The 25,758-nt window shown below is 49.0% G+C and overlaps 1 protein-coding gene across 2 annotated transcripts; it reads right to left on the reverse strand.

Moving 5' to 3' along the window:
* Positions 1-374: 374 nt before the first annotated feature.
* SZRD1 (SUZ RNA binding domain containing 1) lies at positions 375-25,427 on the reverse strand. 2 transcript variants are annotated; one of them, XM_037146080.2, is made up of 4 exons: positions 25,349-25,427; positions 6,689-6,738; positions 4,723-4,974; positions 375-3,496 (listed from the first exon to the last, which is right to left on the reverse strand). In XM_037146080.2, exons 1-4 carry the CDS (start codon positions 25,397-25,399, stop codon positions 3,394-3,396), a joined length of 456 nt encoding a protein of 151 aa, XP_037001975.1. In that variant the 5' UTR covers positions 25,400-25,427; the 3' UTR covers positions 375-3,393. The 2 variants fall into 2 exon arrangements, with proteins under 2 accessions (XP_037001975.1, XP_037001974.1); XM_037146079.2 differs by having other exon boundaries at positions 4,723-4,977.
* Between the last annotated feature and the right edge of the window lie 331 nt (positions 25,428-25,758).

The raw sequence follows: 25,758 nt of genomic DNA on the forward strand, positions 1-25,758 counted from the left end.
GGCTCTAGCTAGAGGTGGCAAATTCTTGATCTCCTGTGCACCCCCAAGGCAGGAACTCTCGCTCACTGGGAGTGGTAAGCACAGGGAAGTGCCTGGGGAAGAACCTGATCCTTAAAAGGGACAGACCCAGTGGAAGGTCGGAAGCGTCTCACCCGTGCTCTCACCAATGGAGCCCCAGGACCTGGAGGCCCCTTCCCCTGGAGCCTAAGGGTGCAGCTCCTTGTCCCTCAACACACACACCACCCCATCCATGCCCACCTCTCTAACGGAGAGAGAGCCCCTCCCTGGGACTGAGCAGAGACAGCTCCCAGTGGTTAAATAAGCAGCTGCAGCAAGAAATCAGGAGGCCAAGGACTGAAATGAGGACAAGGCTCTGACAAGTTTAAAACATGTATTTAAAATACAATTTATAAAATGCTTAATCTGCCGACTCAGGAGCCCGCGGTGCGGGGTGCGGTGGGCAGCTGCCCGCTAGACCAGCAGAGCAGGACTGCAGGGGTGCGGCCCTCCCTCCCATGCCCTTCTGTTCAGACACCCAAGGGGTCCGTGTGCACCCTTGGGATCACGTGGCCAGGAAACAGGACCCCAGAGGTTTCCAGAGTCTCTGCTTACCAGGGAGGCTGGGGCAGCCCGACCGGCCCATCCCTGAGCAGAGCACCCCCACATGGGGCAGAGCAGGGTATGGCTGGGCTGGACAGGGCGGGGCTGGGCTGGACAGGGCGGGGCGGGGCAGTGGGCTCTGGAAGGGGCTGATGGTAGCAGATAGGGTGTTGCCTCCTGCCTGCAGGGGGGGAGCACCCTGATTGAGTGGGCTGAGAAGGGTTGGTCACCAGTCCCGGACCCCCAGCTCCTTTGGTTATAGGCTGACAAAAGAGTAGTGGCTCATGGGAAGCAGTTAGCTGGGAGGTCTGAGGCCTGGCTCGTGGGGTCAGGGAAGAGCCAGGGGAAGGGGACAGAACCATGAAGACAGATAAAGGGGCAGCAGCCTCCAGTTTCTGCCCCCCACCCTCCTGGGGTTTTCCAAGCCAAAGCCTGCAGCTTACTTAAAAAAAAAAGTTTAAAAAAAAGCACTTAAGGAAAGTTACAGACAACTACCAAAAAAAGAAAAAACCACACACACACACACACACACAAAATCCAAACCGTTCTCCATTTCCCCTCCCACCTCCCCCAATAGTTTCCTGTTTTCATTTCGTTGAAAATGAGAAATTTGCCTGCTATCTCTCCGTCTGGGAAACCAAGGACATGACTGCTAGTGGGTGGTGACAGGCACACAGCGGGCAGAGCCCCGTCTTTGGCCAGAGGGAGGTGGGAGCACCAGCCCTACTACATCCTCAATCCGCAAACACCCATCAGCCAGTCTTCCCTCCGGCTCCATTAGGGGAGGGCGAGGGGGGCAAGAACACGCGTCCCAGTGGCTGGGCAATCAGCACTCCGGCCCTTCCACCTGGCCTGCCTCTGTACCTTTCTCCAGCTGAAAGGACAGTCTCACTTTGGGCCAGAAACCACTATTACATGAGGGATGGACACTATACATTGAGAATGAGGAAACCTGGTCAGGGCAGTGGAACTATAAAAACAGCAGCCAACCTTCTCCCTTGCCCACTCCTGGGGGTAACTCCCCCAGTCTCTGGGCGCAACTCAACACCCTGTAGCTTCTCACCGACTGAAGCTCTGTTCCGGCTCTACTCATAGACAATTTCCTGGCTTCACACAGTTGTAAGACTGCACTATGGACTAGCTGCTGACTCAGCTGGCAGCTGGCCCCTCTGAGGGGAAGACGTGATGGGACATGGCTTACTGAGCCTGGCCTACCTTCCCACAGGGCAAGGCCGAGAGCCAGGTGAACCAAAGGTGGAGTGAGCCCCCGAGACCTAGTTTGTCACCATGGGCAGTACAAGCTGTCCTAGTCATAGAAACGTCACACCAACCACTCCAAACTCATCCACTGAGTGGGGAAGCTGTCTGGCTGGTTGAGGGATAAGGCGCAGTGCAACAGAAGAGAGCGGAGAAAGGAAGCCCGAGAAGAGCCAGACTGCACACACCCAGCTGCTCTGGGCAGCTGCCCTCGTAGTCTCTTCCTCCTCAAGGAGCCAAAGCAAATCTCTCGGCTCCAGGGACAGGAGGGAAACTGCCTTCATTCCAGGCCCTCGCTCCGGAAAAAGAGTGAAGGATAGCCTAGGTCTATGGGGAACCAATCTGTCATCACCAGTCTTTGCGATGCACAGCTTGTCCTTTCCTATACGTATTCAGAACGGTCTGCTCCCACAATAGTGATTTCACAAAGGAGATGTACCAGCTATAGCTACCCAGCTGATGCCATCAACCAGAGATGGCCCTCCACAGATCCCTTCTGACACCTTCCTGACACTAGGCAGGAAGCCGAGTCCTGGAGCCAGACTCCCTCCTGGCTCCCACGTGCTGACAGCAACATAGTGAGCAAGTCTCGCATCCCGTCCCTCTCATCTCAGGAGTGGGTCTCACTCCCCGCTCCCTTCTCGAAGTAGTGAGCCTGGCTGGTAGGGAACCACCCTGAGGGGAATGGGAAGGGAAAGTCTGTTTACTTTCCCCATCTCCCAAAATACTAGAGGTGGGGTTGGCACCCTCCCCAGGCTCTCTGAGCCTATAGAACTAGCCCAGTCTCCAGGCAGGGCCATGATGCCCTGGGACTTAGCTGCGGGGAGGGAGGTATAGGCATGGGGTGTTCAACTGTCCTGGGGGCTACAGAGCCCTGCCCCTTTACTGGGCGGCAGTAGGAATACAGAAGCTAAGCTCACCAAAAACCTACTGGTTAATGTTTCTAGTGAATTTCCCAGAAACATTTTTAAGTAGACTACCAAACTACCCTTTCTTAATTAAAAATTCATTAAACTGCTAAAACCCCTCCCATGCACTTTTTCTTGCAAATCAGATATTTGTATAAACAAAAATAGGAAGGAAAAAAAAGAAAGGATATTTTTCAAATGGAACTTGCTTTTAAGTGATGAAGACATGCACTTGGGGGTGGGTGGATGGGAGTTCTCATTTGTTTTGAAATCCCAAATTAATGAGCATGATAAACTGTTATTGCTGGCACTGGCTTTACCCCAAGTGGCCAAGTGGCACTGTCTTGACTCTCTACTCTTAAGTCTCCTAACCCCGATCCTTCCCCTTTTCATTGACTTGGGACAGCCCTTGTAGACATGCCAATCACAGTGGGAAGGGGGGAAAAGAGGGAGGTCACAGTGCATGGGGTTCAAGGTCACAGTGGGCGGAGCAAAGGGGATCACAGTGCAAGTAAATCAGGTCCTTCCCTCTGCTCAAGTCCAGCTGTCTGCCACGGGAGTGCAACCCGTGGCGGACGACCCAGGAGGCGATAACGGTGGCAGCAGTGGCATCCTTTCTTGCTCGCATTTATCGGCGCTGTTTGAAGCCTTGTGACCCATCAGGACCCAAAGGCTGTCTGATCACATTATTGGGCTGCCTGCTGTCTTCTGGTTGGGAGATCCTGGTTGGCCTGAAGGGGAGAAGATTAGAGGAAGGCCTGAAAAAGGATTTAAAATAAGTCCCCAGATCTTAAAACCAACTACCCCTACAGCACGGCAGAAGTCACATGGCCAATCAGCCAACTCTGGCTCCCTGAGCCTGCTGCTTTGGCAGGTGGACGGACTCAGGGCACCTCCAGGTTGGGAAGCTCCTGTACGGGGTGGGTGACCCATGGCCACCTCTAGCTCCTGCAGCACTCCCCCCCCCCAGTGTGGCTCACCATCATTCACCTGAAAGCAGGGGGAGGGCTCCAGGGCCCAAGCCATCCAGAGGCAGTGACCTTGGGCAGCACACCCTCCAGAGAAGCATGAGCACAGACTCCCCAGAGTGTGAGGCTCCTAACATGGAGCTTAGCAGGGACCGAGCACCCACCACCACTGCTTCTCTCCCAATCATGTGGTTAATGGTTGGCTCCTACTACTACGGAAGGCTAAAGGAAATGGGCTTTTTCTGCTCTGCCAGGTGAACACTTAGAGGAGAGACACCAGAAGCCTAACAAACTAAGGAAGGCATAAAAAGAAAGTACACAGATCAGTTCAAGTACCAGAACATCAGGGCCCAAAGAGGCCTCTCAATGTTAGAAAGAAGTAGTCCGAACAAACATTGTTTTGGTGGGCGGGGGGGAGGAGGGGACAAATTTAAATACAATCTCTAGGACTGCAGAGGAAAAAATACCAGGAATAAAAGAGAATTCAGAAAACATCACAGTGGGCTATTATGAGAACCAGTAGGAAACATCTAAGCACTGAACTGGGCACTTTCCATCGTGCCAGGGAGGGTTCCCAGAACCCCATACTCGTTTAATCCCACAGCAATTTGATGAGACAGGTATTATCAATATATTCCATTCTTCAGATTAGTCTATGGAGAGACAGAACTGAAGTAAGTGGCAGAGATGGGCTCCAACTCCGTCAAGCAGATTTTGACTTGAAATCCACGCCTTCGACCTCCAGGCCCCCCTGCCCCCAGGTGTTGCAGAGGCAGTGTGCTGGCGAAGGCCGACCGCATCTTTCAGAGCAGTCTGGGAGCCAGTGCCGCCCAATGCACTGGCCCAGGAGGCCAGGTTGGCAGCTGGAGCTGCAGTGGTTCCAGCCCTGGTTCGGCCTGCTTCTCACTACACGCAGCCAGGCCACCATCCTCCTTCTCAAGGTGGCCTGGTGGGGTGGCCGACAAGTCGGCCCTGCCAGCTACACTCACCTGTCGAGGATAGGCTTCTCTTGCTCCTCCTCGGGGCTGGCGCTGCCTAGGATTCGCTTACGGGCTTCAGCGTACTCTGCCTCCCGCTGTGCTAGGGACTTGACCGGAAGGGCTGGCCTGCTGGTGGAGTTGGGGCTGCTGACCACTCCGTTGCTGGTGGGCCTCTTGAGGATGCGGATCTGTGGGGGGGGCCCCGTGGGAAGGCTATCGTCCTGAATCACAATGGGCACTTTGGGGGGAGATTTGGATTTCCTGCTGACAAAGAGCAAACACAGCTTTACAAGTCCTGCCCTTGACTGAAGACGGCCCATGCCCGCTCCACCCCCGGCCCTCCTCACTTTCCTCCTCCCACCCCACCTATTTCTAGTCAGTGTTCGCTGGTCTCCGACCAGATATCCGAATTCTCACTCCTCAAGAGGGGTTTCGCAAAAGAGCAGCCTTGCATAAGCTCACACAGCCACCAGGCCGTGGGGACTGGAACGCCATCTCATTTTCTGGGACTTCTACTCCCGTTTGTCACGTTCGTCAACCACTATTTGGCCCCTGTAGCAAAACCTTTCACGTTCAGAATCCAGTGACTTCCAAAAAAAAAAAAAAAAAAAAAAAAAGAATCCAGTGACTTCCGGTAAAACCCCAGCTTCCCTGCACAGATCAGTGTTAACAGGCTAGTACGCTGGGAGCCCCTTAGCTGGGGGTCCAAGTGTTTACTGCCAGCAAAGTCTTCCAGCACGTGTGCTCACACCAAACTACCGAGGAGCCCGCTCTGCCATCCCTGCTTGGCACCAAGACAGGCTTTACCAAACCGCCTCAGCCTTCTGGTGAGTGGCCTGTGCCTCCCTGAGACGAACTACACCACCAGCTGGGCCACCTCTTCAGAAGGGCTTCTGAGCAGACACCTCCCTCACCAGGGCTTGCTGGTGCGCTGGATACAGCAGGGCTGGAGGGGGGCGGGGGGTGGCGATCCCGGAGGCAGCGCTTGGCAATGCTCAAAGGAAAAGCAATGTCCAAGGCTGGTGGACGCGCACAACAAGCGATGCGTCCACAGGAGAGTGGACAACACAGGAAGGAAAAGAAAGCCACCAGAGAAAAGGGGTCCAAGCAAGAATGCCCACCCCTCAACAGCCACCAAGACCCTCCCCAGAGCAGTCGACTAGCTTCCTTTCCAAACCAAAGAGCCCAAGGGGGACTGTTTTCAGAGCCTTGGTCGTCGGGAGGGGTAGGGACTAGAGGAGCACAGCTGCTGTAGGGGAACCAAAACAAGTCCTGGGCGGGACAGGAATGGCACAGCAAGAGGACTGTAACCAGCTGTTGGCATGGTTGCTGAGACGAGCAGACAAGGAGCCAGCAATCTGATCAGAGAGGAAAGGAGTCAGGAACACCAGTGGGTGGGCAGGGCACCCCCGAGTTCCCTGGGAAATGTCTCTGTAGCCCATTAGGCAAGCCCAGAAAGGCCCTCTCCTCCTTGTCACTTGTCCCTGTGGAAAGCTGACATGTGCCTAAGCCCCAACACAGACTGCTGAAGTCACCTTTCACGGGCTTTGGAAACCCACCTCCTCTGCTTTGTTCACGGGGAACAAAGCTATCCTTCAAGGTTTAAGAATTTCTGATAATCTTTCTTTCCAGGACACCCTCATAATGCCCTAGGCCACCAAGTCACACAAGACCCAGAAACACCATCTGTCCAACCTCCTAATGTCACAGAGAAAGAAACTGATGTCCAGACTAGGGAAACAACCTGTCCCAAACATCAGAGCAACTGGAAACAGAGCCAGGCCTAAGACCCATCCTTCTGACTTGTCACCTCCCCACTTTCCATCAAACCACCTCGCACGGGGTGCTCGCCGAGATAGGAGGGCAGGGTTCGGGAGCCTGGCCTGCTAACCCTAACAACCAGCTGCACAACGGCACACTGCCCAGCTCTCACACCGCAGAGGGCGCAAGCCCTCAGACCAGACAGCAGCCTTACCTCTCCTTTTGTGTGATCTTCAGTTTTTTTTCCAACCGTCTGTCTATTTCCTAGAGGAAAAAAATGTATATAAAAAAAGGAAAAAAATCTCTCTCAAATAAAAACTTGCGTCCGTATTTTTAGAGCTAAGGGCAGTGTCCTCTCTGGCCAGGGACATGATTGTGTCCTTTGAGGTAATGGATGTGGACCTCCTTTCACTGAACTCTGGGGCTTGGGGACCTGACTTCCTGCAGGTTCATCTCCCTCCATCCCCACAGCCGCAGGGATGGTTCTAGACCCTCACCATCCAGCTGGGTTCTTTGCATGGCCCCTCTCAGCTGTCCTTCACGGAGCCACTCAAATCAACTTTCTAAACACAAACCTGTGTCACTTCCCCACTTAAAATGCTTCAACGACTTGCCCGATCAAGTCCAAGCTCCTAAGCACACCTCGCCCATACCTTCCTTTATTGCTGTTCCTGTTTCACACCACAGCGAACCGAGCTCTTACTAACCCCCAGAGCCGGCACGCTGGCCCCGCCTGCCTGCAAGGTCCTCTCCCTTGCACACTCCCATCTTTATTCTGCAAAACCCAGCCTGGTGGCCACCTCTCCTTTGTGACGTCTTCTCTGATCCCATATAGTTAACCACCTGTTCCTCGGGATAAGCTCTCTCTTTTCTATTCCCTCCTGATCTCGTGAATCACAGTTTATAACTTTTGTTTCCCTGTCATGGATTTGAACTGTGTAATTATCACCTAGCAAGAGGCTTAGAACAGAGCAGAAGGCTGAAGTCTATGTGAGTGAACGCGGCCTCAGGCCCTCAGCACCAGCACCTCCGTGAAGCCTCCACACTCACGTACATCAGTCCATACACAAGACAAGGGGAAGCTGTAGACAGAACATGGACCATACGTCCAGACTCCGTGGCTGTCCCACTGCTTTTTTCCTACAAAATGCTCCACTCAACTGTCCTCAAGTGAGGAGGGCAAGACCATCTAAGATACTGGAAGGGAGAAATTGCATGCAAATTATGTATTTCTCTGAAGAGAAGACCTGTCACAGTGGTTCTCATCCAGGGTTGATTTTGCCCACCAGGGGACACTTGGCAATGTCTGGAGACATTTTTGGGTGTCACTACTGGAAGAGAGGCACTGCTGGCATCTAGTGGGTAGAGGCCAGGGATGCTGTTAAAAACCTGCAATACAGAACAGCTAAGGATAATCCACACCAGAGGATTATCTGGTCCCAGCCCTGGCCACATAGCTCAGCTGTTTAGAGCATTGCTCAGATACACCAAGGGTGCAGGTTCCACCCCCCTCGCCCGTCAGGGCACCGACACAATCAACCAATGAATGCATAAACAAGTGGAACAACAAACACATGTCTGTCTCTCCCTGTCTCTCTCTCCTTCCCTCCCGTCCTCTCTAAAATCAACAAATCAGAGAGAGACAGAGAGAGAAAGAGAGAATTATCTGGTCCCAAATGCCAGTAGCGCTGAGGTTGGGCAACCCTGACTTATAAAACATGCAAGATTTTCAGAAGAGCCTATTACTTGCAAAATGGCAAGAATCACTGCCTTAATACAAAGTCTCTGAGGTTTGCTGACATCCCCTTCAGGGCTCAAGGAGTGGCCAGTTTTCACAAGTGTTCTGTATGTCCTGAAAATGACTGTATTCTACAGTTATAAGTGCAATTCAAGCTGGTTAACTTGTTCAGATCTTCTAAAATCTTGCTAATTTGTTTGATCTATTGACTATGGGAAGAATCGAGAATTATTCTTTCTAGTAAACTGAACAGTTTATCATTATGAAGTGACCCTGAAAATCTACTTCTCAGTACTAATAGAGCTGTGCCAGTTTTCTCTGGTCAGCATTCCCTGGAACATGTGTTTGTCTGTTACTGTTCATCCTTCCAATGTCCTTATTTTTGTCTCCTATGAACAATGTGAACCCAGACTTAAATCCAGCCTGACACAATACTCATTCGGATTGGTGCTGAGTTGTGTTTAAAATGCTTTGCTTCAGGAAAGACCCAAAACATACTCAGGCAAGCACAACAGACTGTACTCTGAGGGCACCAGGAACTCTCTGGCTAGGAAACTTCTAGAATGAAGACCTCCCACTCCAAACGGTAACATAAGTCGGTGCCCGATGACTGTTTACTGTGAGGACAGCGTGGAAAGGGGAACCAAGGGCAAGGAGCGCCCCGGGTGTTTTCTGTGAACTGACAGACACTCGAAGAAAAACTGTGCCCACAGCATCGCCTGTCAGAACTGCCGTTCTCCTCGGTTGTTTTAAAGTTAGTATCAGTGCCACTGCCTGACATGTCTCATGTCAGTCTCCTGTCCATTTCCATTTAAGGGCTTTTCAAGGCTTTCCACCAACAACTTACGGTTTTAAAGTTCCCAGAGTATCATTTTGCTCCAATCTAAAAACAGAGACTGCTGCCCTGACCAGTGTGGCTCAGTTGGTTGAGAGCAGGCCTGCAAAGCGAAAGGTTCAATCCCCAGCCGGGGTGCATGCCTGGGTCGTGGGTTCAGTCCCCGGTTGGGGCATGAGAGGCAACTGATCGAGAGGCAACTGATCCATGTTTCTCTCCCCCCTCTTCCCCTCTAAAATAAACAAAATCTTAAAAAATAATAATAATAAAATGAGCCTGTCTATTCATGTTCCTCCACCATTAATGCAAAGTTTACCTACCATTTGCGGGATTTAGATACTTTCAAACAGGGTCACCAAATGCCCCCACAGGCCAAGCAAGTACCCAAACTCCGTATGTGGGAGCACAGTGGGGGAGTGAAGGGACTACAAAGGCACAGAAGGGTACTCGCCACGTTATTTTAGGAGAAACCTAATTCAGCATTGTTATGGGAAAGCTCTGTATTTTTCAACTTTACTATTTTTTATTTTTAGAAAACCTTCCCCCCTTTTAAACTTTATTACATGAACTCTTGCTTTCATATCACCGTGAGGGCCAAGTAAGACATGCAGACAAATGGGCCTAATACATTAGCTGATTTTTAACAAACTGTGGTAAAATATACATTAGTGCCCTGGCTGGTGTGGCTCAGTTGGTGGAGCACTGTCTCGTACACCAAAAGGCCGGGGGAACGATCCTGGTCAGGGCGCACACCTAGGTTGCAGGTGCAATCCCTGGTCGGAGCATGAGTTGAAGGCAACCGAACAATGTCTATCTTCCCACCCCACCCCCCGTTCTTCTCTCTCTAAAATCAAAAGCCTGTTAAAAATTTTAATATACATTGTATTAGCTGAATTTGAGGGGTCTCATTGGGGTTTCCTCTCAGAAGAGCAAACAGCTTCCGTCCTTCTGTCCAGGGCCTTGTGGACGACAGGGAATCTGCCCAGACCCAGGAAACGGAGGCTGGCTGGAGAAGAGCCTTCCAGGAGGGCACGTGGACTGTGAGCAAATGTGCCTCTGTCCCCAAACTAGGACACGACCAGCACACTTGGCATGTAATATAAAACTACTGGCTTTAAAAATAATGCCCTGGCCGGGTGGCTCAGTTAATAGAGCACCATCCTGATTTGCCAAGGTTGCAAGTTCGATCTCCAGTCAGAGCACATACAAGAAGCAACCCATGAATGCATAACTAAGCAGGACAACAAATGGATGTCTCTCTCAAATCAATAAATTTAAAAATAATTTTTTAAAGAATCGACCAGACTACATAAATAAGTGGAACAACAAATCAACGTTTCTCTCTTTAATCAATAAATTTAAAAATTTTTAATTTAAAAATAAAAATAATGCCTTATGTCAATACAATGCTTTATGGCTATCATATACACTTTCCCAAACGTTCATTTTCTGCTCATACCAACCCTGTTGGTAGGCAAAGCAGCCTTTATTTTTCTCTGTCAGACGAGGGTAATTTGACTCAGGGAGGAGAAGGAACTTACCCGCAGTCGCAGATTAGTACATCACAGAGGCAGCCCTCGAACCAGAGCCTCCGGAGGCCCTGCCCGCGCTGCTGCACACTGACAACGCTCGACCCATGGACACGCTGGTCAAGCCACTGAGCGTCTCCTCCTCCTCCTCCTCCTCCTCTCCCCTGAACTCCACCTTGCCCCCATGCACTCCCATCAAACTCCGTCACATCAGGTGGGCGGCTTATCAGAGCTGAGGAGGAATTCTTCCATGAGATCAGAGTGGGACGGAACTCCAACAGCTTCGGAAGAAAGCTGATCCTGGCCCTCTCCAGATGGCCACTGGACAACAGCATGCTCAGAGCTGCCCAAGCAGGAGCACGCCCTGCCAGCAGCCGGAGAGGGCACTGCATCTCTCTCTGGAGTCTATCCAGGTATCATGAGTCAGTCCATTCTCTACTTGGACAAGGCCCTGCGATCAGCCTCCTCTCAGACTTGAGCTCTGAAGAGCGGGACCAAGCTGAAACTCCCCTGCAGGGCACACTATAAGAACATCCCTCTCCTCCAGAGAGGCAACAGTGCAGTGGAATTAGAGTCCTCAGTGTTTCGTGAGGAAGCATCTAGATGTGGGCCCCAGCAAGGAATCTTACCACCAAAGGTCACCTTCTCTCTTCACAAGGATATACACAGTCCCAGACTAAGGTCAAGACTCTTCCTGTGTTGGAAGCCCAACCTCCACAGCTAGTGAAAGAAACCCAGAAGTTCAGCACTCTTTCACGCTGCCCCGAGGGAGGGGCACGGGGCACAGGCAAGTGTCAGCATAAGCACTCAGAGGCCAGGTGCAAAACAAGCTTCATTTCCAATGGCTTCTCCTGGGAAGGGTCTCCTTTTTTGCTAGACAGCACTGAGCAAACTCCTGAAGATGACACTTTGTGCTCTAATAACTGGGGTGGTCTCCTTGCTTTGGGCCAAACCCTAAACAAAAGACCTGTTGTTACCAAACACAGGTATCACTTGCCCAGTGGGGCTCTACCTCTATAAAAATGGGATATACACTTCTTGATCTGAGAGCAAACATGAAACCAGGAGGAAAGAGGAAAGGCAGTATGTCATGAAGAACCACAGTGGGGAGCAAGGTGATTCTGGAGAGGACTGGTCCCTTGGGGGAGGTAAGGGAGAGGCCACAGCCACAAGATAATGAAGTCAGATGTCAACCGAAAATTCAGCTCATCTGAGGAAGAAAGCACAGCTCCACAGGCTACTGATGCCCTTAACCTTGCAGTGATGATGCTGTGTGAGACTCAGACAGAAAGCTGGGGGGTGGAAGCATATGAGGAAAAGGCAGGGTTGGGGACACCTCTGACGGCCTAATCTGGAACACAGTCACAATCTTCAAAAAGACCAAAGAGCTGATAGGAATGTACCTGCAAGGGCAGGGAAACTACAATGGCCTGTCATTCCTGTAGCAGCAAGAGATGAGTGAGGAAGGAAAAAAGGGGAGAGGAGACTAAGAAAGGCAAAGGGGGGAAGTAAACGGGCCTTGGTGCCAAAGTACAGCAAGTGCAACACCATCACAGCTTCTATGTCCAGACCCCCACGACCAACAGACAGATTTTATCAGTTTACCTGGGGGATGTAAAGCCCTGGGAGACAGGTTTAAACCAGCCGAAATTCCATGAGACAGAGTGAACAAACCCAAATCTGCACCTGTTAGCTACGGGGCGGGGGTGGGTTTCGGGGGGTGCTGCCCATGCCCCAGGGCCTCCCGCCTGGAGCCAAAGGGAGCAAAATGCCTGCTCTACCACACTGCATCCAGCTCTCTGAAAACCGGAAGCCTCTGGCCACCAATGCAACCTACAAACCTCTAAGAATCCAAGTCGTCTTGTACTGAATGGAAGTCTAAGAGGCACCCTTGGTTCCCGACTAAGAAAACACCCTCTTTTTTTTACCTTTTTTTTTTTTTTTTAAAGATTTTTATTTATTTATTTTTAGAGGGGAAGGGAAGGAGAGAGGGAGAGAAACATCAATGTATGGTTGCCTTTTGTGCGTCCCCTGCTGGGAACTGGCCTGCAGGTAACCAGCCTGCAACCCCAGTATGTGCCCTGACTGGGAATCGAACCGCTATTGTCTGGTTCGCAGGCCCGAGCTCAATCCACTGAGCCACACCAGCCAGGGCTGAAAACACCCTTTTTTAAAAAATCAGAAAGTTACTACGTAACCTGACTCAGATAATTTGCCCCTCTTTTGTCAGTCTGCACTTCAGAAGATGACATTTTCCCGTTGCCCCTCAAACTCAAGGAACAGCAAAGGGTCTGGTGCTCTCTGTGAACCACTATGTCCCACAGGCTCAGGTGGCCTTGTCCAGCTGTCCCAAATCAGGGAACGCGTATCTACAAACGGATACTGGGCGGAGGGATCTGAAGAAGAGACGGGAACCCTGACAGCAGAACAAGGATTCCTCACAGAACCAGTGCCTGGCAGGTCCCAACAGAGACACACTGCCACCATTTTAGAAAAAAGCAAAGAGAAGATCCCATGAAGCAGTAGAAGGCAGGAAATAACTTCCAGTGCGGTCTGGCCCTGAACACCCCCCACAGCGGGCAGTGCCCGCGGCTGGTCCTGCCGCTTCATGTCTCGGGAAGGACCCCAGTGCCCGCTCCCCTGGCGACAGGGTGGCCCATGGTGGATCTACTGGGAGAGCAGTCTCCCCAGCAAAGCGCCTGTCTCCTACACTGAGCATCTGGATGAAATTGCAGCTCCTCCTGTGAGGCCCCCATTTCACTTAGGAATAAAGCAAAAGAATTCATAGGACCAGCAAGACTTGATCTAAAACTATCAAATGGAAAGGTCTCTGTACCTTTAAAGTGCATCAACGGCTAATTTCAAGACCAGACATGCAATCCATAGAGACTTTTTCCAACGGTCCATGTTGATTAGTTTAATTCTGTGTTCCATCCCTGCCTTGTTTCTCTACATCAGTGGCGTGGCAGCGTCCTATCTGGCAGGGCTGGCCATCTCCAGTGCTCCTGCTTACTCTACCGCCCCTGGCTACCTTCAGAGAGGGAAGCACCCAAAGTCACATGATCCCAGGTCTGATTCTATAGTGATGCTTCAAGATCACCGTCAGGTTCAAAGAATGAACTCAACTCCTGAGCAAACATGATCAGGTAAGTCAAGAGTAGAGTTCATTGGCTGAGAGACAAGAAGTTCTATGGGGGCACACCTAGGTCATGGATTCATCAGTTGCTGTTTTGAGTCATAATATAGACTCGGAGTTAGTCTGTTCGAAGGTTCCATTTCCCACAATGCATTCTTCCTTCCTCTGTTACTCCCACAACAAGGAAAAACACTCCTCTGTAATTAAGTGGGTTACAATAGGGCAGAGGATACAGTCCTAAAATTCCCTCTCTAGGGCAGCCTATACTTGGCTAACATATCTCAAAGGCCATTTACCTTTTGCTTCACTGCAACAAAAAAAGTTGGAGACAAGCATTTATGGAAAACCTACTATGAATTGGAATTGCCAGATGCTAGATACCCAGGTGAGTAAGGCAATCCTTCCGGACGAGGAAACAAACAAATCATGTGCTGGATTAGTTGCATGAATACTGTTTTGGACAGAATAACAGAGGGAGCAATCCTGCTATGACAAGTCAGGGAAACCTACAGGGACTTAAAGGACAAGAATTTCAAGGAGAAAAGAAAGGGGCATAAAAAAGTTGGGGAGAAAGAAGATGAAAACATGAATAGAAGGAAAAAGAAAAGGGACTTTAAATAAGATAGTTTCTGCCCTGGCTGGTTTAGCTCAGTGGACTGAGCGCCACTGGTTTGATTCCCAGTAAGGGGGGGACATGCCTGGGTTGCTGGCCAGGTCTTCAGATTTGGGGGTGTGCGAGAGGCAACCACACACTGATGTTTCTCTCCCTCTCTTTCTCCCTCCCTTCCCCTCTCTAAAATAAATAAAAATAAATTCTTAAAAAATATATAATAAGATAGTTTCTAAACTAAGATTCAAATCTAGAAAGGTATTCAACAGTGAACCCATCTCCTAATCTAGGTCTGGAAAACCACCCGAGATGACTTCAACTGCTGTCGGCAATGATCTTTACTAGTTGGTATTGATACTATTCAAAAAACTACTGCAGAAAATTAGTTTTCATTCCTATGGCCAGCGAGATACAAATCTGAAGAAATCCGAGGCAGCAGAGAATCTTGACGGGCTTTGGGGTGGTACGCTTTCTTTCCCAAGTTCACTGCAGCTTTCAGGATCTCTCTGTGCCTGCCCAGGAAGAGGGACTCCTTTGGGCACCCCCTCCAGCTACACCACCCCATACAGTGGTAACAGCATGTGGAGCTGGGGAGCACTCGACAGGTGGCCAGTCCAAACCGAGATGGAAGCGCCGAATGCACAGACTTCCCTGACTTAGTACAAAAGAATGTAAAATAGTTCATTTTTTCAATGAACAGATTTTTACATGTTGACATACTACTAGGTTAAATTAAAAATTCTAAAATTAGGGAGGCTGGGGGCTGGGTGAAAAAAGGGAAGGGATTTAGAAGTACAAATTGGTTAGTTACAAAACAGTCATGGGGATGTAAAGCACAGCACAGGGAATCAGTCAATAATATTCTAGTGACTGTGCTGCTAGGTGGGTACTAGACTTACTGGAAGGGATCATTGCATATGTTGTATAAACATCTAACCACTGTACACCTGAAACGATGATAAAGCCATACTGAGTATCAACTAATTGAAACATTAAAAATTTTTAATTTCACCTGTTTATGTTTTTAAGCGTGGCTTCTAGGAAATTTTAAATTAGATATATGTTCACATGGGACTTCTGTTGGCCAATACTGCTTCAGGTCTAACCTTGGATGAAATAAATAAGCCGTGTAAAGACACATCTGCTGTGCATTTCATCTTTCAGGAACCAGCTAGTGAGCACCTTAAGGACCCAAGGGCATGTTGTTCATTGACGTGAAAAACCTACTCTGATTAGTCCTATTTGTCACGTTGGCCTAACAGCAACTAGCCAAGCAACAACCCAGTGATGGGTGTTTGACTCCAGCCCTAATTCAGCCCTCTCACTTCAATCCAGCTCTCTGGATGAGCCCCATCATTCCACTGAAACTGTTCTCATCAAAGTCATCCATGACATCCACTGCTGCCAAATTCAAGGGTAAATTTCAAATCTTCATTTCGCCCAGTCTCTCAGCAGCATCCAGCATTGCCCCATGCCCCTCCCAGATTCCACTCTGCTGGTCTCCTTCCACCTCCCTGGCAGTTCCTTCTCACACTCCGTATCTGGTTTCTCCTACAACAGGACAGGTTCCTTTCCCTCTCCAGATCCCCTGAGGTTGGCGAGTTCGCACCTCTTCTCTTCTGCAGCTATGCTGACTTGCTACTGTATTTTGCTGTGCACAGTGTGCTCCCATGTATAACACGCACCCATGTTTTGGGCCCAAACTTTCAGGAAAAAACTTTCGTCTTAATTTTTAAATTAAATTATTTATGTATGTATATTTAGAGACAAAACCGATGATCATATTCCAGGGTATTATTTTGCATACAGATATCATTATTGCTTTCTAGAGTTCCACTGGTAACACACAAGCATAAATAAAATAATTTAAAAACCACTTATATAAATACAGAATTAGTACTACCTGAGCATAATGCACATCCTTATTTTTCGCTCAAAAGTGCAAGCAAAAAGAAAGGCACATTATACACAGCAAAATATGGTAAGTGATCTCATCCAGTTCCACAGCTTTATAAACATTGACATACAGCTGCCAACTCGACGGTTCCAATTGGATTTCAAAAGGTAGCTCAACCCATCACATCTAAAACCAAACTCCTGATTTCACCACTCACCCACGCCTGCTCCTCCCACATTCCGCCTCCACAGCCCCCACCATCTCAGCAGTTCCAGTCTCTCCACGGCTCAGTCCAAAGCCTCTGGACCGAGTCCATCATCTCCGGTGCCTCTTTCACACCCCACATCGGCAGATCTTGCTGGTTCTGCTGCTTTCAAAATACAGCCTGAATGTTCTCAGCACTTTCTGCTGCTGTGACCGCCCTGGTCCAAATTACCAACAACCTTAGAATGGGCAGTGAAAATAGCATCCTATTCACTCTTTGAGCTTCCACCCTTGCCCCAACAGTTTATTTTTTAAATAACAACCAGAATGATTCTTTTAAAAACTAAATTAGCTTCTGCTTCACACCCTCAACGTGGCTTCCCACTTCAAGGTGATAGCCACCACAGCCGAACAGTCTACTAGATTTGGCTCCCTACTACCTCTGACCTCACCTCCTACCACCTGCCCCTTCACCCACTCCCATTACATTGGCCCCCACTGTTCCTCAGATAAAACAAGCAGGCTCCAGCCCCAGGGCCTTTGCACTGGCAGTTCCCTCTGCCTGGAACGCACTTCCACCAGCTTCTGCACAGCTTGCACTATCACTTCTTTCAGGTCTGTCTGTCTTCATTTGAGAGGCCACCTCAGACCTTTTTTTTTTTTAAACAAAATGGTACCTCTTCCAGTCATTTTCTATACCCTCAATCTGTTTTATTTTTCTTCATTGTGTGTGTATAAAATATTACTGTTTACTGTCTGTCTTTCTTCACTAGAAAGTAGTCTTTGTGGAGCCAGAATATGAATGGGGCCTATGTGGGTCTGAAACCGGAGGCACTAATCATATTCAAAATAAGAGCGAAGGCTGCCTGAGGCATTTCTCAGCAGTGGCAGCACTCTCCAAGCCTGCCAGAGGTGTGTGTAGAAGGACGCTGTCTCCCTTCACCACCACTAATCCTCACCCCAGCCCAGGAGACACACAGCAGCCTTGCAACATGCTCCTGGGTTAAGTGACTTGCCTAAAGCCACTCAACTGTAAACGACAGAACTGAACCCTAAACCTCAAAAGGAGAAAGCAAAAAGACTCAGGAGAGTGGCTGGTGGGCGGCCGCAGGAACTAACAAGGTAGGACAAAGGCTAACAAGCAACTCCAGCCTGCCCGCGATCCAGGCCAAGGCTCCTAGGGAAGGACTAGGGCAGCAGACCACAACTGAGCTGGAACCTGAAGTCCAGGTCGTAAGTCTAGGAACAACTATAAAGGACACATGGACAAAACCAGGGGGTTGGGGGGTGGAAGCAGGGGAGGGAGGTGGGAATGGCTGGGGTAGAGGGAAGTGGTGGGGGGTAAAGGCAGACAACTGTACCTGAACAACAATAAAATCATTTTAAAAAATCTTAAATCCATGAAGTACACACGAGAACAGACCCAGCAATTTAGACACACCCCAGGCCGGAGGCCTTGGAAACCCAGTAACCGCCATTATACAGTGCACTGTTCTGCTCTGAGCACCTCCTCAAAGGGTCTCCATGGGGGAGGACAGCCCCACGGCCCTTCATCTTAAGGAAGTGGGGCAGGCAGGGGTGGGAGTAACGCTGTTGAGGCCTACCCTTGGAATAAAGTGGGGGGTAAAACCTAACGAGGCCCCCCTTCTTTGAGTTTATTTCTGCCTTTTCCCTTTTGGCTGTCATATGATACTAAGTAATACAACTCTTAGAGCAAACGGTTAATATTAGTCCTCAGCAGAGCAAGAATGACACCCAGTCTTAGGAACTGCACCCCTGAACTGGGTAGAGGCGGCACCGTCAGCAGCTGGAGAACAAGGGAACAAAGTCCCTCACGCTCAGGGCAACAGTGGTCCTGCTCCTACGTCTGCCTTTGAATGACTCTTTTATTTATCTCTCAACACCAGGCCAGGCAGAGTAATCCAATTTTGCAAATGAGAAACTGAGAGAAAGGTAGGCAGTGATTTGTCCCTAAATCAGACCTGACATTTGAACCCTGAGCCTGGTCTTCTGACTTCTACTGCCACAGGAGAAAGTGGATTACTAACTGGCAGAGGTGACTGACCCTCTGCTGCCACCTTTTATACAGTGGAGACAGAAAGGCTCCTCCACCACAGGAAACAGGCGCACAGACTTAGGGGGACGAAACAAAGCCACCAGTACCAGGTGTTATTCAAACACCGAAGGGCAAATCAAATCATTAGTCATCAAAGGAACTCAGCAGGAACAACAAACAACGACTCCAGGGTCAAGCCAATAAAGTAAATGGCTAAAGCCATCTGGACAGAGCACTAGTTAACAGACAGTAGCATGGGGGGGGGGGCAGCAGAGGAGAAGAGAGCAACCAAGTCCCAGGTAAAGGTATTCGATGTGTTGAAAACCTGGCCGAGTGGGTCAGTTGGCTGGAGCATGGTCCCATGCACCAAAAGGCTGTAGGTTTGATTCCTGGTCAGGGCATATACTTAGGTGGAGGGTTTGGTCCCAGGTCAGGTCAGGGCACATATGGAGGCAACTGATCAATGTTTCTCTCTCACATCGATGCTTCTCTCTAAAATCAATGAACATACCCCCGGCTGAATATCCAAGGGCTGCCAGCCTGGGACTACAGATACAGAATCCTAAGACAGCGGAGTTGTTAAATCTTCTCAAGAAATCTAAGCAAAAGTGATTTCTATTGTATTATCTCTTTCCACTGGCCAAATGCTAAGTTATTTCCCAACTAAGATCAAGATTTCAACCAGCATCTCACGTGCAGTCACTGTTCTTAGTATTACAACTGACAGCAGCATTAACCTTTTGGCTCTCAAGTTCAAATTTCTCAAGAGAGACAAAATTGATGAACTCATCATCCAGGTTCTTGAAGCAGGGGGCCAATCCCAGGAGAAACAACAATACTTCAAAAGAACTAGAAACTATGTGTATTCTAAAACACTTAACTAGTTAATTATCTGCTGAGAAGCAAAGGTCAACAAACTGTCCAAAAAGGTCCCAAAGAGTGAAGCCAACCCCCAGGGCTGGAACATGTCACGTGATTTCCTCTCCTGGACACTAGGAATAATAGCATCTATGCCTCACTAGGCCACGGAGACCCAATGGAATAATGAATGTACAAATGCACTGTGCCTGGCCTACAGTGAGCCCTCAAGGCGCTATCTAAAAAAAAACCTGTGGGATCTGGGAGCTTGCAGGCTTCTGGGCAGTGTCCACGCACCAGTGAGATGTGCAACCAGGTAGCAAAAGCGAATGACAGCAGGAGGGTCACAAATGCTTTTATAAGCCAAGAAGGCCAAAGTGTGAAGGACGGGAATGTGGCTCTCCAGGTCAATGCAGAGGGTGACAGTCCTGACCTTCCCAGACGCATGTCACAGCTGCCCTGTACAAGCTCATCTAAGGGTAGTGTCCCTGAAGAAAGCAATTTCAACTGCACATGTTTATTATTCCTTTTAGAAAAGAATGACTTACTTCCTGTGTTCATTTTACAAGGGAGAGAGTTTGGGTATGGGGAGGGGATCACCTACCGTGAGTGAAATGTCCTACCCTCTGGGATAAAATTCTTTATCTACATACAGGAAGACCCCTGTTGGGATTTGTTGTTAACTGTGGAAATTAGCAGTATTTGGGGTAGTTGGTTTTAACCTTTATATTCCCATCAACATCCTGCATAGAACTTGATGTTAAAGGGAAGCATGCTTGGCAGAGCCTAGCAGAGTTAAAATCGCTTGGGAGGAGAAATCTCTATGGTTACTACTTTAAAATTTTTCATTTCATTCTGTATTTTGGCCACAGATATAAGTAGCTAAACTCAATCTTCTCCTAGGAAACCAACAAGTCAGTAGTTGTCCTGACAGGAAAATTTTCTGTTCCCATGGGAAAAGTGTACAGGAAAGAACATACTACACCTCATGAAGACTAGCTACCTGATACAGCCAGAAACTGACATTGAACTGTGGGGGGGGCCACCGCTGTGCAGGCTGGGGCATGGAAAGAGGTGGACCCAGAGTATGTTGGACTCGTCAGACCTGAACCACGGTGCCTTTTCTTTTGCAGGGTTCTACCAAAGGTGTTAGAACAAAACACTAAGTTCTCCCCTGCTGTAGGAGGGAAAGCAAGAAGGCCTGTGATTGCCCGAATTTTCACCACCGCAACCACAGCAGCTTCCTAGGACCATCAGAGCGAACTGGGAGCAGGCCCTACCCACATGCAGCCTCAATGAAAAGAGCTAAGAAGTTCCCAGGAGAAAGCTCATTATCCTCTCTCACAGTAAAACAGATCTTTTTCCGGAGTCCAGGGACAGACTCTTAGCACAATCATGTCTAAACTGGCCAGCTGCTTTAGAGAAATGCAGGCCCGCTCCGAGGACCTCACAGTCCCTAGCACCCCACCTTCCCGAATGGACCAGGACTAGCTTAAAAATGGCTCCAGCAGGCATGGTACACCTGGATTTGTTCTTTCTGATACCACAAATCTTAAATGCCTTCTTTATTATAAAGGCAGACATAAAGAAATCAGCAACCAGGTAGCCCTGAAATAACTGTTACTTGTCCACTACCCACAGCCACCACACACATTCCACAATGACAGCAGTGACACGCAGCACCGGAGACTCCTAAGTGGGGCTGCAGCCATGCTTCAGGGAGAATGGCCTCTACCCTAAAGAAAGAGAAACGGTTCAAAGTTCTTATCTCTTAAATTGCAATCTAACTGTATTACTATTCTGCTTTTTAAAAAGTTAAAAAAAAAATAGAAGCCTTCAAAGCTCTCCTCTGCTGTCAGGAAGCAGTCCAAGCTCCCCAGAACCAAGTCCAAGGAGGCCCTTCCCAATCCAGCCCCCGCATACCTCTCTGGCCTCATCTCTTTCCACTCAGGCCTGCCAACCCCCTACCCTCCAGCCAGAAGGAAATACTGTAGCTCTCCCAATGCTGGACTCTCTTTTCCTGCCACCTCCTTCCCTGTACGGGCAACGACCCTACACTCTACCTGCCCCTCCTAAACTTACTACTGCTTAATTCAACTGGTCCTTTGCATCTTAATTTAGGCATCACGTTTTCTACAAGACTGTCTCTGAGCCCAGCCATGTACCCCATCTATGCCTCTTCCATGAAAGCGCTGCCTCACCTGTCTGACTCCTCCACAGGACTGTTTCCAGTGCCCGGTTCACAGCTGGTATTCAATGTTTACTGACACCTTTCTATAGGCTTGTACACCATCCATAATCCCTGGTGATAGCTCAATGAAGACAGAAAGTAAATTTGAATTCTTAGTCCAAAAGACTGGTCAACCTTTAACTTATTTAAGATGCATTACCTTCCAGCTGCTACATGACTTGCCCTCATGAGAAAGAATAAAAGGCAACTTTTGAGATGCAAGGAAATTAGAAAGCTTGCCAACGCTTTACAGTAACTATCAGTCCAATTTAATTTGTGTACCATCTGCCTTCCTCTAGGACTGGGTTAGCTCATTACCAAAAAGATGGACTAGGAAAAACAAGTGACTATGAAGCTTCAAACCATCAGAGACTGAGCAAACGGTTGATGTGATTTTGGGGGGAGCACAAAAATGTCTTCCAATTACGAAATGCTCTATTTGTCCCTTGAGATGTGCTTAAGATGGACACAATCTAAAGTCCGAATCAACAATAACTCAATTTTATATTTTCTTTTCTCCCAAAGGCAGTATTATTATTTTTTAATATTTTATTTATTTATTTTTAGAGATAGTGAAAGGGAAGGAGAGGAGAGAAACATCAATGTGTGGCTGCCTTTCACAAGTGCCCCCTACTGGGGACCTGGCCTGCAACGCAAGCATGTGCCCTGACTGGGAATTGAACCCATGACCCTTTGCTTTGCAGTCCAGCGCTCAATCCACTAAGCCACACCAGCCAGGGTAGCAATATTATTTTTAAAGAAGCACTTCCTGCCCTAGATGGTGTGGCTCAGTGGATTGAGTGCCAGCATGAGAATCAAAGGGTCACTGGTTCAATTCCTGGTCAGGTTACATGCCTGAGTTTCGGGCCAGAACCCCTGTGGGGGGGTACGTGAGAGGCAACCACACATTGATGTTTCTCTCCCCCCATTCCCCTCTCTCTAAAAATAAATAAACATCTAAAGAAACAAAAAAGAAGCACTTCCTTGGTGAAAAGCACGTTATACTTCTTGAATTGTCCTTTGAGTGGGATGTAAATCCTTGGGAGGAAACAGGTAAAGAGACAATTTTATATTAAACAAGCTTTCACCATATTAACTAAAAGCAAAAAGCTACCTATTTACAGAATATTTGAGGTATTTCTCAAAGTCAGTCTTTCTGGAATGACACAACAGGGCTGTCCTGAGTATTCTGAAGATATACAGGAAACAATGACCTCAAATACAGCGGCAAATTAAGAGAGAAATTTTAACATGATGTCGCATTTTTTGTGTGGAGGACAAGGATCACCAAAACCCTCCACTCACAGAGGCTAGAACTGCCTCCAGATTCCATAAAGTTTGAACGTTCACTTTTAGAATTAGTCAACAACCCCTATTTGCTAGTTCGCTCGCCACTCAGGTTTGGTTTTTTGGCTTGTTTTGTTTTGTAAGGGGGGAGTAACTTAATGCTCATTACCATGTACCAGTTGGGAGGCAGGAAAACTGGGAGCTAAAAATTCTGAAAGACAAGTGCAGTCAGTTGGTTTCCCATTGATGTGGACATAGTGCTTCATCTCGTCTCCCCTCCTTCAAACCTGCACATTTATAAGATCCTTGCAAATTTTGAGGCAGGAATCAAATTCAAGAGAGCCTTCAAATATAAACTTGAGTTAAACTTACTAAAAATGACAGCTAATGCCCAACTCCCAAGTCATCCACAAGTCCCCAGGTGAAGGAGGCAGCAAAATGCTAGAGAAGGAAACTAGCTTTGGAGTCAGACAGGCTGGAGGTCAAATCCCAGCTTCCCCACTGTCTGTGTGACCCTGAACAAGACAGGCCACACCCTAAACTCAGGTTCCTAGTTTATAAAAGGAGATGCTTCTACAGATATTTCATTGCTGCAATTTAACAAAAGCTAATATAGGGGATTTCACATTTTGGCAACTACTGCTCATTAGGTCAATGATGCAAGGTTTGGGTTACATCACCGTACCTAGAACTTTCAGAGGGTTTTACTAAAGTAAAGGATAGTAGAAAGAATACTGGACAGGCATCAGAAAGACCTAAATTTAAACCTTACACCTCTGGGGTTTATTTAGCTATAAAATGCAGTACTGATCTCTGAGCAACTTACTCACTCTGAAACACTAATGTGAGTCCCAATTTCTGAATCCTACACTCATTTCTGTTCTTCATTTTCTTATTCCTTTTAACATGAGAAATTCATGTCCCTTAGAAATAAGTGAGAAAAACAAAGAAAGGCTAACACACTCAAGAAATTTATAATTTGAGTCACATGCAAAATGTAGGCCAAGCTTTTTTGCAGAGCGCAGGCAGGCACAGGGGTGTCTGAATGATTCACTCGTATTAGTAGTAAGCAATTGACGCCTCTACGGGAAATTTCGCATTCTCTGGCACAAAGTCACTGCTCCGCACACACACTGCCAGGCACATAGCAGACGCGCAAAATGTTTGTTCATTTAATAAATATCCACATAACACCTGTTGCTCCCTATAAAATCTCTTAATGGCTCTCCTTACTCAAGACAAAAACCCAAGAAAGATGGTCGGCACATAAGAACTGTACCAAATACCTTTTGAACAAATTAACTCTTCACATTTTCAATCATGCTAAGTGGAAAAACGAACACTGAGAGAGTTGCTGAACCACCAGAAAAACCCCCAACAACTTTGAAGCCGAGTCTCAGCATTCCCGCAGAGAAACCCCACTGCTGCGAGTCAATTTCTTGGCCTCTCCTCAAGCTGACAGACACCCCGAATGGCACTCGGGGAGGAAAACCCAGCTCCTGTCCTACCCTCGCAACACTCGGCTCTCCACGACCGACTCCCAACAACTGAACCTTTACCGCAGATGCCACTCGAGCCTGCACTAGACACAAACGTAGGGAGGCCAAAGAGACCTCTCTCCATCTTTTCAAAGGTCACCACTGAAATCACAAATCCTGAAAAGCCCACATTAATTACGGACCTAACAGACTTGGCTGTTCCTGCTTGGGATGAACTATTTTCCTACAGTTTCTGGAGGCAAATAAAAACTCCAAAAGCAAGCCGAACGGTCCATTTCCCACTCCTCTCCCTGAATGCGGCTACTTTATGCTGTGTATCGCAGGCCTCCCCTGTCCACCCAGGCAAGTACACTCCAAGACCCTCCCTCCGGGCTCAGATCATTGAGTGCGTCCCGGGAGAGAAGGGCTGCCCACTGGGCGTACGGTCTTGCTGGCAGGGTCCCCAGGAGACCCGCCTGCAATGGGCTCTTAAGAGTAAAACTGAAAGAGAAAAAAAACCCACACTCGCCCACCGTGGCGGACAGCGCAAGCGGTGGGGGATTTTAGTAGAGAGTTGAGGGGCTCAGAGACAACTGCTTCCCCTCCAGCTCTTCTCCGGAGCCCCGCATGCTGCCCCACTCCGCACCCCCCTCCTCCCACGACACACGCTGTATCGCTCCTCGGGCGGGAGGGCCCTGAAAGAAAGGGTCAAGGCGGCCCGGGGCGAGAGAGCGGGGGCTAAGAAAAGAGGACTTGGGTGACGGGTGGGGCGCCCCGGGTGACGCGCACGTCGCGGAGATGGAAGGAGGCGCAAGGACCAAAGGTAGCAGGAGAAATGGAACGCGGCCCCTTTAAGAGGCCTTCACAGCGCTCAGAGAGCGGGGGACAGTCTACCACCCCCGGCCCGCCGTGCGGGGCCCTTCCTTAGGGATAACCACACTCAGACCCGCTCCTCGGAGGCTTCCCTCACGCCAGGTCCCGCCCGGCCCTGCCCCGGGGCGGCGGCTCCTCCTTACCCCGCTGTCTGCCGCCTCCTCCCAGCTCTCAGCGACCTCCTCATCTTCCATCTTACTCGCCGCTCTCCCTCCTCCCCCAACCCCCTCCCCGCGCTTGCGCCTTGATACGCGCCTCGGTCACGGGCGCTAGCACGCAGGGCTTTACTCAATGGACCCCGCCCCCTGTCAAGCCCGGAAAAGGCGCCACACCAGTGACCAAGATTGTCGAGGAAGCCATCTTGGAAGAGGGCATAGAAGTTAGAATGTTGCCATTTTTCTTAAGGGCAACGTTGTTACACTGAATGGGAGTCCATGTGAATCGCTGTCTCGGGTACCGGAAGTGTGATCTTTGGAACCATCTTTCCTAAGGGCAAGCAATTGGGGGGGAAAAAAAGTTTAAGTGAGTCGTAGTTTTCAGGAAGTGCAGATTA

Source organism: Artibeus jamaicensis, unplaced genomic scaffold (genome assembly GCF_021234435.1).
Source record: "Artibeus jamaicensis isolate MK-2021 breed Jamaican fruit bat unplaced genomic scaffold, CSHL_Jam_final scaffold_847, whole genome shotgun sequence".
NCBI lineage: Eukaryota > Metazoa > Chordata > Mammalia > Chiroptera > Phyllostomidae > Artibeus > Artibeus jamaicensis.

Bases quoted from the DNA above. Each gene is read 5' to 3' on its own strand.
- SZRD1 (XM_037146079.2), bottom strand. From the start codon at position 25,399: ATGGAAGATGAGGAGGTCGCTGAGAGCTGGGAGGAGGCGGCAGACAGC. The intron at 6,739-25,348 runs GTAAGGAGGAGC...TTTTTCCTCTAG, and splicing joins AGGAGGCGGCAGACAGCGGG to GAAATAGACAGACGGTTGGA. The intron at 3,497-4,722 runs GTGAGTGTAGCT...TCTCCCCTTCAG, and splicing joins GAGAAGCCTATCCTCGACAG to GCCAACCAGGATCTCCCAAC.